Genomic DNA, 12,320 nt, shown 5'->3' on the forward strand with positions numbered 1-12,320 from the left:
CTTGCCATGGGCAGTTTCAGTGCTTGCTGCATTCTCAGGAAAGCACTTCCTGCTTGATGATCTCACTTCCGGCCATGATATCACTTCAGGTAGGTCTTGAGCAGATTGTCATTCTGAAAAGTGGGTTCTGGTGCAAAACGTTTGAGAACCACTGCATTAGATGATCCCCACACTCCCCAGTTATAAAAACATGACAGATGCTCTTTCCCCATACTTCCACAATTTTGTAAACCTGTACAATATTCTTCCTTATTTGCCTTACTTTTTCTAAATTATAAATCTAGTTTTGGAGCCAATAATAAAATACCGTTGGACTGGACTCAATGCTGAACACACCATTTAAAAAATAATACTGTTCACCTAATCACTAATAATCAATATGGACTCTAGGAGCAAACGTGACTGGCAAGATATGAAATTATGTTTTTTAAGGTTCTTTGAAGCCTTTTCAAAAGGCAGGGGTTTTTCTTCTACATACACCTATGATATGGAGAACTGACTTCAAAATGATATAAGAGTAGCTGTCTTGCTGCTCTACTGGGCAATTAACAAGTAGAAAACAGACTCCTTTTCTGAACAGAAATACATCATTTACCTAGTTACTCACTCAATTTGTATCCTGCTTTTCTCACAAAGGGCACCCAAAGCAGCTTACAAAACCATAAGACTAGTTTACAATATAAACATTAAAATATCCTAAACAGGTGGTTCTCCAACTGTTGGTTCACGGCCCACCAGTCTGGGAAGCACTGTCCCAGATCGTGCCGCCACCAGGGACGAGGGGGCTTTTTTTTTTAACTTACCCCTTTCCTGCGCTGGCCTCTGGGAGGTGTGGGGAGCCCCATGGAACCCTCTGAAGGACTCTCCGCACCTCAAAAGAATGAAAAAATGCAATCGTGACCCACTTTGCGACCCATGACAGCATGTTTTCATTGTTTTGAGGCATCGGGTGCCCTGCAGAGGGCTCTGCAGGGCTTCCTGTACCCCTCAGAGGCCAGCGCAGGAAGGGGTAGATTTTAAAAAGGCCCTTGGTTCCCAGCAGTGGTGCAATCCTGGGGATCATGTCACTGCCTTTTCACCATCCCTACAAAGACTTACCAGGGTTCTCATACTGTGTAAGAGTTTAAGAACCACTGTCCTAAACATTAAAACCTTAAAAATATCACGATAAAACACAAAAACAGCCGCAGTCAACTCCTAAGAAAGAGAAAAACCCCTTGCATTAGTGCTAATCCTATCGTGTCACCAGGGTCTAGAAGAGGGGGTAAAGGCAGTTGTTTGTACCTGGGCCCAGGGTCAGGAAGGGGGCCCAGGAGCCAAAGGAGGGGGCCCAGAAATTTCCTGGGATCTTACATTCTCCAATCTCACTGCCCAAGCAGGATGCTGGGGGTAATACCGTGGGCACATTGTGACAACTACTGCCACAAGCCATACACGCCAGGCCCAGAATTGCATACATTCCTTAACAGTGTCACAACTGGGAGGAAACTGACCTGCTGCAGTAGCTCTTTGGTTTGTGGATTTTCTAACCATGAAGGAGTGTATAAGAGCTCAACGACACCGCTGTAGGACTGTAACTACTGAAAAAGTCTGTTTTGGTGTACACAGGACACTTTCCATTCTCGTGTGAGCCTAAATACAATGATAGTAATCTCATGCAATGATTTTCTGTATCTGAAATATTTAGAGAGACTTAGGGGTATGTCTGGTTGTCCATATTACTATATCTAGCTGCCAACACCGGGCAGGCAAGTAGGTAGACCTGACTTGTGCATTGGAAAGACTGGTAGACCTGGACTCCAAAGACTATTTCTGCTGTTGTCACTTTCCCCTTGCCTGTTTTGCCCCCATTGCCACCCCACCACTCTGTTTCACCCCTCCCTCTTTGGGAAGGGACCCAAAAGAAACTCTGTACCCCCTGATAAAATTCCTCTCAGAGGCCCTGTGTGTCACCTCAGAAGTAAGTCCAATTACGTTCAATGGGAATTACTCTCAGGACAAGAGAACTGGCTTCTGAGTAGACATGCCTAGGATTGCAATGTAAGTTTTTTGTGTCTGTAAAGAGATGTAATAATTTCAGTCTGCTGATGATAAATGAAAACTTAGATAGGACTGAGGGAAGGATTTTTAAATAAACCATGATAAGATAATAAACAGACACAACTATAGTGTGTAAATTTTGAAGATATTAGAAAACATAATGACTACAGTGCAACAGATGAAACAATTCTCTTTTCAAGTTATCTCACTGAAAATAAGATAATACGTATTTTAAGAATGACTACAGTATGAAATAGTCACAAACTGTAATCGTATATATAGTATTTTTGAAGAATTCATCACTCACATAGATATTGTGCTCCTTGTAGCGGATGAGGAGGTTGCGCACCATGCCAGCTTCATTTAGGTCTCCAAGGCGTATCATATCTTCAACTCCTTGTACAGAAGCAGGATGCATTGGTCGCACAGCAGACATGTTCCGAGCTGTGATCCAGAGTTCCTGAAACACAACTGCTTCTAAGTAATCTGCTTGGATTGTACATATTAGCTCAGAGTACTCAACTTGGAAATACTTCTGGGCAACCCAATTCTATGGAGAGTATCGTCCTGTGGTACTACAATGCCAAAACAGCCACCGCTGTATCCCATGGAGCCAAGAAGGCAGCTGGAGGCTCCTTTACCCCAAGTCAAATTCAGGCAGCTCCTATAGGTCTACTCAGATCTGCGTCAGCTACTTAGCTGGCGCAGAACCAATAAGACATATGTACAGCTCTGAGGCCCAGAAGGGGGGGATAGGATGCGGCAGCCATCCCCACTCCTTCCCAGGCCTGAACCGCCCTCTTGCTTGCCCTCCCCTCACCCAATTGCATCTTGCCCCCCACCTTCTCCACCTCCATTCTGCCCTCCTCCACCTCCTGGCAGTTCATGTACCCTGGTTGGCGGGCACAGCTCCAGTGCCAGTAGAGGCCTACTGGCACTAGCCAGCATGAGATCAGGTTGTGAGTCATATTTGAGGCAGGTCATAAACCAAAATATTCCCAGATGTGCATTCAAACACAGTGTTGAACTTCAAATGTGGGCTTTTGGTTTGGCCCATGACGCCATAAAAGCCAGGATGGTGTTGTGGTTCTGGAGTTACACTTAGATCCAGATGATCTAGGTTCAAATCTCTACTCAGCCATGAAGCTTCCTGGGTGACCTAGGACCAGACGCTATCTCTCAGTCTACCTAGCTCACAGGGTTGTTGCAATGACAAAAGGAGGAAAGGAACTATGTACACCACTCTGAGTCAACACTCATGCTCAAGTTTCTAATGATACAGCATTATATAAAACATTTGGGCCTGTTGAATAAAATATTCTATTGCCTACCTTGCCTTCATCATCCTCCAGCAAGAACCGACCTGACTCAGAAATCTTTACTACTGCACCAATGGGCACATCAAACTCACTGCCTGAAGGAGATTCTATCCAAATGTGATCACCCTGGAGAGAGAAAAATGTAACAGTCAAGTCCTTCCTCATACATGGATACACGGTGACTTCCATTGAGCCTCAAGAAGTGGGTCCATGACTTTGAGGGAATGAGCAGGTTGCATGAAATGCTTGTTCTTAGGATAGTGAGAGACCTGTCCTTGGGAGGTCTTAGGAAAGCTGTTCTACATTTTTAGCATTTCTTATTCTAATAATGGGCATTTCCATTGTTAGTATTTGTAAGCAGCTTTGGGGCTTTTTGATGAAAAGCACCTAAACAAATCAAAAACATAATTCACAATCAGCAAATATTTGACTAATAAAAAGCTTCTCTACAGGTAAGACTGATATCATGTTTTATAAGATCTTTAAAGGCATTATACGATTTGAAAAAAAGCTGGAGAAAGACAAGTGAAGGGAGGGGGATGGAGCTCATATATAAAAATGAAACATAATTATAAACTACAATGAAAAATAAGATCCAAAAATTCAAGGCTATGAGAAGGGAAGGGCTTGATGACCTGGATAATAATATACCTGCAATGATGAATCCCTACTGACAGTCTTCTCTACTGTTCTCTATGCGCCCTGCAAAGTAACTAAAGGAATACAGGAGAAAAGCTCCCTGCTAACTGGGCAAAGAGGCACCTTAAGTAGTGTCCTCTTATATTTTTCAAGAGAAAACCAACTGTCCCTCTTCTCCTATGTGTGGCGTCTTTTCCAGAGGCTGTTGCTGGTGTCTCTTCTGACTGTGAGCCCTTCGGGGCAATGAACCATTTATTTATTTATTTATTTATTTTACTATGTAAACAGCTTTGTGAACTACTCTTGTTGAAGATATTCACTCTCCAGGTGAAAAAGGTGTGGAGTATGAAAGGTGTAGCCAGTGCTTAGTAGCATTTAAGGCCTCAATCACACTCTTGACTTTACTAGAGCACGTTGCACACATGGAACTATTTGAAGTCCTGCTATCCTTGCCTGCCTTGCTGCCATCCAGATGCTTTATGGGTTTCTGTTTCTGGACAGCTCAGAAACATCATTGCAGTCATGACACAGGAACTTTTGATAGAGAAAGTCACCTGCTAAGCCAGGGGTGTCAAACATAAGGCCCAGGGGCCAGATGTGGCCCCTGGAAGCTTTTTATTTGGCAGCGCTGAGCAGCACTGAGGTGTTACTGCTGAAACAGCAGCCCACCTGAAAATTGGGCTCTCCCATATCTTGAAATATGATCAAGATTTGCATATTTTCTCTTCTGTCATTTGCAATTAATGCAGTTAATGAGAACAAAGTGCTGTTTTCTGGCTATCAGCTGCTTAATGGTGTCACTTTCTGGTTAATGACGTCACTTCTGGCCCTCAGCAGGTGCCCTGAATGCTAACTTCGGCCCTCTGTATGAAATGAGTTTGACACCCCGTGCTAAGCTAATGTAATTATTGCTCTCTTGTTAGACTCAATGTAAACATAACATATAATCATGTACATCTTTCCCGTGTGTATTTTTTTTAATAAAGAAAAAGCACCCTCAATAGACTGCAAATTTAAGTGAAGAATGTGAGGTTTATAGCAGAATACACACCACTCAGGCAGCCCAATCCTGCACTCCGGGCACCAAGGGTTGCAGAGGCGCTAAAAATGGCTGCCGCTGCATCCGGCACACTCTGCAGGCAGCACCGGTGGCTCCTTGGGAGAAGAGGACTTTGTCCCCTTCCCCCAGGTAAGCTGAGTAGTCCCACAGTGGAGCTACTCAATTCTACATCGACCAGAGAGTTGGTGTAGAATTTTGAGAATTTTGGCCAGAAGTCCAAAACAGAGACTCAGGATCTGGTGGAACTAAGTTCCACTGGTCCCACTTTCCTCCCACCCTACTCCCCTCCCACCCTCTCCCCACCCTTCCCCCACCTCTCCCACCCTGGAACACCTCCTCCCTGCCTCCCTGCCTCCCCACCCCCTCACACCCCCACTGACCTCTCTGCTGCCCAGTGGTCTGTGTGACTGCTCAGTTGTGCAGCTGCGGTGCTCAGTCAGCACTAGTTCGACACCAGCCAGCACTGGGGCCCGAAAACATGCCTTATGGTACATTTGCAACAGTGTGTGCCAGCAGTGAGCCAGCGTGCACTGGTTAGGATTGGGCCCTGTGTCATGTCTAGTTTAGCATAGTACTTGAACTATATCTTAAAATATGCCTTATAAGAACCAAAGATTGGACTTACTTTTCTGAGAACCACCATCTTGATTCAAGGTGACACATGCAGCCTATGTTCAGAGAGAAAGAGAATATAACCAGACACAAGAAGCTAAAAACTTGTACCAAAAAGGAAAAAATGGAATTAATAAATACTGTAGAGCAGGGGTGCCCAAACCCCGGCCCGGGGGCCACTTGCGGCCCTTGAGGCCTCTCAATGCGGCCCTCAGGGAGCCCCGAGTCTCCAATGAGCTTCTGGCCCTCCAGAGATTTGTTGAAGCCCGCACTGGTCCAACGCAACTTCTCTCAGCGTGAGGGCAACTGTTTGACCTCTCGTGTGAGCTGTGGGATGAGAGCTCCCTCCACTGCTTGCTCTTTCACATCTGTGATGCAGTAGCGGCAGCAAAGGAAAGGCCAGCCTTGCTTTGTGCAAGGCCTTTTATATGCATTGAGCTATTGCAAGACCTTCATTCATTCATATAAGTTCATCTTTAATATATTCATTTATGTAAACTTATGTAAATTTATTCAAATTTTAAATGTAAATTAATTCTTTTTTTCTCCTGGCCCCTGACACAGTGTCAGAGAGATGATGTGGCCCTCCTGCCAAAAACTTTGGACACCCCTGCTGTAGAGATACATTTTGTTATTTCTTGTGTGGGAGATGGGTTGAGGGCAGAGACTAGAACTGAGAACAGATTGTGGAAATAAATCTTAATCAGGTTTGTATAACTACTCATGATTCCTGATTGTGTTTAACTTAGATCAGTGGTACTCAAACATTTCCGGCCAGTGGCTCCCTTGACCCCCGTGGCTGTTAGACATGACTCCCCATCATGTTCCTGTGGGTTGGAAATGACATCATTTCCTGAATGAATGAATGAATGAATGAATGAATGAATGAATGAATGAATTTCATTCATCATCATTTCCTGAATGAATGAATTTTCTGAAGAAATACAGCCTTTCCTGCAAGAGTTCCTGAATGAATTTCCTGCAAGAGTCCTGATGACTGGTAAAATAGGAAGCGTTTTATTTGGGGAGGGGGAGGAAAGCGGGAAGGTTTGGAGATCGAAAGGGGGGAGTGGAAGAGGGAGGGGGTTGAAAAGAGAGATTTCACTTTGATGAGAAGCAATCCCAGGCTGGGAACTAGGAACCAGCCAGACAAGGATCAGCAAGGTTAAGGACTGCAAGCTGAGCATGCTTGGTACTTGCCAGATGGGGGTTGGGGTTGAAGAACTTTGGAAACAACATGCAGGGAACACAGAAGGCAGCAGCCTCGGAGTGGAGGGAGAAGAGGGAGAGGCGGCAGCAGCCACTCTCGCAGCTGAGCAACTCTCGTTTCTTCTGCTTTAAAAAAAAGCGCAGATGAGGGGCAGAAGACAAGCTCGTATTCTGCCCAGGGGTGTGACAGTATCGCTGCAAGAGGACATCCCACGCCTCCCCTTTCCGTTCCTGGTGCCTCCCTAAAGAGCCGCGCTGCACAGTTTGAATAACACTGACTTAGATGTTTGTGTATACTGACTGAGAAGGTTTAAACAAGTTGATTCACTATCTGCCTTTTAAAGCAATTTTGTTCTTCAAAATCTTAAATTGGGTAAGCTAAAACTACCAGATGTTTTGCTTATAAAGTATATTCTTATTACAGAAGACTCATGGGATTTATGGTCTCCACTATCTCGAATGAAATATCAAAATGGTGGCAGACATTTTACGCATCTATTGCTTTTATTAGTCTTTGTCTTACAGAGGCAGTTAGGACTGGGATTCAACAGGACTGGGATGGTGCAAGTACTGAGAGGATTGAGATGCTGAACAGGCACAATGCACTGGACACTGTTCTCATGCAAGTCCCACTTTTTTACAGTAAGAATAGCACTTAGGATCCATTCAAAATCTTTGTACCCAAAAGTTGAACGCTACCATTATTTTTGAATTATTATATGAGACTTTAGGTTCTTGGATAGGCAACAGCTTTCCTACATCACTGTGTGGCAACAGACAACTTAAAAGTCTCAAGGGAAAAATTCTGAATAATAATAATAATAACTTTATTTCTACCCCGCCTTTCTCCCCGAAGGGACTCAAGGCGGCTTACAACATATTAAAAACAATTTAAAAACAAATAAAAACATATTAACACATACTAAAAACAGCAGTCAGAGTAAAAATAGGTAAAAAGAGCATAGAGCAGCAGCAAGTCATAAAAGAATCAGGCCTGTAAAAAAAATATTAAAAGATGTTAAAAAGATGTTAACACGCTCTGAAAACACGCTCAAAGGAATAACCTATAATTTCAGGCAGTTCAGATACTACCTGCCCCATAGCACAGAATTGCCAGTTTCAAATATTGAAGAGTAAATTTCCAAAATAATGAAGAATGCAAGTTGAAAATGTTAATTACTATGTTCTAAAACGTGTTTTCTTGATTCAGAGCATTTGGTTCTTCCAATTTTCCCCTGCATAGCTTTGGTTACAAAAATGTTTTGTTGTTGTTAGCGTTCAAACTGGCGATTTAACTTTTGTATGTTTAGAATTCAGGAACTCAGGACCTGATTGTATACATGTTCACTCAGAACTAAGCCTCACTGCATTTATCAGTGCCTCCACTTTCAAACATCAGTTGAAATGTTGGTATTAACAAGGATAAAACAATTATAAAAATTGCATAAGTGAAATGCAGTCAGAACTCACAACTTGCAAACTGCTTGAATTTTGCTGCTTACCTTTTGCTTCTCATTACACCAAATAAACTTATTCTTGCAATAAATTAATATATTTCACAGCTGGAAGAAGCGAGAGACAATGTATTACCTGTCCAGAAGAATAGTTGTGTAGTCAGGCTTCCAATTTTCACTTTCACAGAAGTTCTGTAAGTAATAAGACAGGAAAGTCAGGTGCAAGAAGTCAGTGGTGGAGATCTCTGCCCTGAAAAGACAGCCATTCCATGAAGGAGGAAATAACGAAAGATCCTGTCATGGTTATTTATTACAGGACTTTGTCCCCTGGCTGGAATATCTTCCATTTCTGCAATTGAAAATGAAGTCAGTTCCTGATTTCATGGGGCTTGATGAGTGTCTTTTAAGCTCTTTCTTGCATGCAATGAAAATCTTTAGGCCTGGCTCTTTAAGCTAGAAACAAGAAATTAAGGGGGAGTTTGCTTGAGCCGTACAGTGAACTTGGAATGTTCCCCATCAGCCACCCTAATAAATACTTAATTTATTACAAAAATAGCATTATTTCCATATTGAAATTATTATCAATGAGATAAATTTAGAGAAGCACTTCAATAGTGAAGTTTTTATCCAACCGCATCTCATTGATCCTAACAAAAACTCTGCCACAGAAGCCATTTATACTCTAATTTCTATAGACAGAAACAGACTTTCTAGGGCCAGCCCACACAATTTGGCTACTAGGTTTATACCCAGTTCTTTGACCATGCTCCTATGCAACAAACCCATAACTGACAAAAAGAAAACAAGTTTTATTATAGCTATCTTGCTGTACCACAGGAGACTATGGGGTTCTCAAATGGAAAAAGTCCTGCTCTTGTAGAATTCCCCTAGTGCAAGAGATGCAGACAGTGGCTCGGATAGTGACTGGAAAACAAATTATTATCTAGTGCCCTTTTCTTTCAGAAGGTTGCAAAGACCTCTCTAATCCATCTCTATTCCTTCTATTCATTAATACTGTCCCATATTTTGTGGCCTCTCACCTATCTCCACAGTGGAATTTCCTAACTTGTCTCCTTTTCCATAAAACAAAACAAAATTGGCATAGCAAGATAAAAAGAACCACAGAAGTTGTGTGGGCAGCTGTGCTCTGCTGAACAGAGAAAGCCAAGCCACAGTAATCCATACTCGGATGACCTCCAGGATTGACTACTGTACTGTGTTTTATGTGTGGCTGCCTTTTAAGACTGTTTGGAAATTGCAGTTAGGTAATAGCACCATTGAGCAACTAAGGCCACAATCGTAACCCCTTATGTCAGTGCTTTTCAGCACTGACATAAGGGCAATGAAGCTCTGAGGTAAGCGAACAAACATTCCCTTACTTTGAGGAGGCCTCTGTGAGTGACACCCAACTGCAAGATGTAGCGAATGTCTCATTGGCACCGCTATGCCAGTGCTGGAAAGTATTGACATAAGGGGTTAGGATTGCAACCTAACTGGGACATCTATGAGGCTCAGCATCCACAGATTTCAGTATACATGTATGCCAAGCCCACTTCTGGATGGCCTCAGAGGACCTCCTGAACATGACTAGAAGTAACTTCTGGTGTGAGCTGGAAACATCCGGTCACTTCTGGAGGTGTTCTGAGGTCATCCAGCCATGAATTTAATTATCTGCAGAATTCGGTATCTGCTGGGGGTCCAGGTAGGGATTCCCTACAGTTACGGAGGACCCACTGTACAATTCAAAGTGCCGGTCATTACTTTTAAAGTCCTACATGGCTTGGAACCTGGAGACCTGAAGAAACTCTTGCTCCCGCATCAACTTGCCTGTGCACTGACTTCAGAAGCCCTCCTGTGAGTTCTCCCACAATCTGAAGTAAGGTGGGTTCTAACTGAGGAGAGAGCCTTCTTGGTGGCAGCTCCTTTTGTGCTTATCTTGTCAACCTTTTGGCACCAGGCAAAGGCCTTTTAATTATCCTTGGCTTTTGAAGTGTTGGGTTTAAACCGCTTTACTTGATGCTCTTAACAGCTGTTTTCATTGTTGATTTCACCGTGAATTTACCTGTTTGGTTGTGATTTTATTGTTAGATTTTGGTTTCTCCTTTTGCGAACCACCTTGAAAATGTGGTTGAAGGGCAGTTAAAACAACAACTCTTGAGTGATAGTCCTAATTACCTCTGATAGCCCTCTAAATGCCATGATATAATTCTGTTGCTTCTATGTATTAATCTATTGTTCCAACTGTATTATAGTAATAACCCCCCTTAATTTTTTTAGTAAAGGAAAAAAATTCATGGTGCAATCAGTGAGCAGGTAAATAAGCCATCACAGTTCTCACTGAAGTACTCTGTAGCACACAGACATACTAGAAAGTGTAATTACAGGTGAAAGGGTAAAAGACAACTAATTTATACCATTGTCAATCAATAGTGTTGAACAATTGAGCTAGTAAAGTGTATGTTAAACTATGTAATGCTAGGTGACATTCTCCTATTCTGTAGAACAGGATATCTATATGAATATATACTAACAGAACTGCTCAGCAGTATCTTAATTAAGAGTCTGCCATCTGGATAAAAGAGCTTAAATGGCACATGGCTCTTACATGGGTATTTTCTTCTTTCTTTTGAAATTAAATTCACAAGTATGTTGTTACTCATCTGTTGCACAGGGTCAACAGTTGTGTTTACATTAGTCGCAACTGCATATCTGTGGCACTGGACTGCGATAGTCCTGGATGTAACAGCCCACTGCTAAATGCTAATGTCACATTATGTATCTTTTGCTTTCTGCAACTTCCCACTGACCATCTCTCTTTGCCCAAGCAGATTTGTGGTGCTAAGTCTAAAGTTAAATTTCAAAAACACACAGCAGGGAGTAAAGTCAAGAGAAAAACCAAAATACATACCGACGAAAGATCTCAGGTCTTTCCCCAATTTTCTCAAGCATATTTAGCTAAATTAAATTTCTTACAGCTTATTCATGCTGCTGAGAAAAGAATAAAATCAGGATAGCTCTTAGATACATGGTATAGCACACCTATATACATACATCCACCCACCACAAGGAAGGGCTTCTTATTCTGAGCGTTACAAGGTACGTCATTCTTCCCTGCTGTAAAATCTCATTAGGATCTATGTGTCGTTCATCCTTCCCTTTGGGATGTGGCCAGCATAGTATTAAAAGCACACACTGCAGATTATTTGTGTCAAGATCTGCCTCATCAAATACAGACATCTGCACACGCAACAAATACAAACAGGTACCTTCATAATTATAAACACGTTTACATGTGTTGTACTTCTCTGTGGAATCAGAACAAGAACTATCATTATTTTGATAAATTACTGTTGTAACATAGTCTCATTAAAAGATTTGCATATGACACACAAGAAATCAGGAACTGTGCAAAATGTGATTGTTATATTCCTAGGCTTATAAAAAACAATTTGAAAAGCTTGCTTCTATGGCACTGCCTCAGGTATGTGCACTGGGATCAGCAGGGAAACGGTCTTTCAGCACAAAGTGAGTCACCTAGTACCTGCTAGTTGTCATCAGGCTGACTGGTAGCAGCACTAGAGGTCACAGTCAGTAGGAGCATCTTGTAGCTGCTTTAAGTCCATCTGTCTGATTCTCTAGACCTGTGAATGAACCTTCCAGCCCCAGAAACAAAGAATCTGTGATGGAGTGAAATACGCAACACTATGGGAATGGGCTTCTGGTTATGAGCTCAGCATAAAGCAACAATGGTATCAGAAGGCATGTTGCTGAAATTAGGCATATTTAAATATGTTTAAATAATGTAAGCATTTGTACTGTAAGGAACACAAAAGAAAAAAAAGTAAGGCCAAAGGACTATTTGCAAACCCATGCTTAGTCTAATCTCTCTCCTGAGGATTATTAAGATAAATGAGGTAAAAATGGTCAACCACAACATAAAGCAGGAGCAATGGAAAACTAGCACAAAAAGTTTGGGATACGCCTATT

At 42.3% G+C, this 12,320-nt stretch overlaps 1 protein-coding gene across 1 annotated transcript in view; it reads right to left on the bottom strand.

Moving 5' to 3' along the window:
• The window catches only part of MYO7B (myosin VIIB), a 69,579-nt gene extending 63,873 nt beyond the window's left edge, over positions 1–5,706 (bottom strand). Inside the window, exons 1-3 of the mRNA XM_066621484.1 lie at positions 5,684–5,706; positions 3,372–3,485; positions 2,348–2,500 (exon numbers count right to left, since the gene is read on the bottom strand). Coding sequence (XP_066477581.1) covers positions 2,348–2,500; positions 3,372–3,485; positions 5,684–5,701 — 285 coding nt within the window. The 5' untranslated portion in view covers positions 5,702–5,706. The remainder of the gene's footprint in view (positions 1–2,347; positions 2,501–3,371; positions 3,486–5,683) is intronic.
• Positions 5,707–12,320: the final 6,614 nt, after the last annotated feature.

This window comes from Tiliqua scincoides, chromosome 3 (assembly GCF_035046505.1).
Source record: "Tiliqua scincoides isolate rTilSci1 chromosome 3, rTilSci1.hap2, whole genome shotgun sequence".
NCBI lineage: Eukaryota > Metazoa > Chordata > Lepidosauria > Squamata > Scincidae > Tiliqua > Tiliqua scincoides.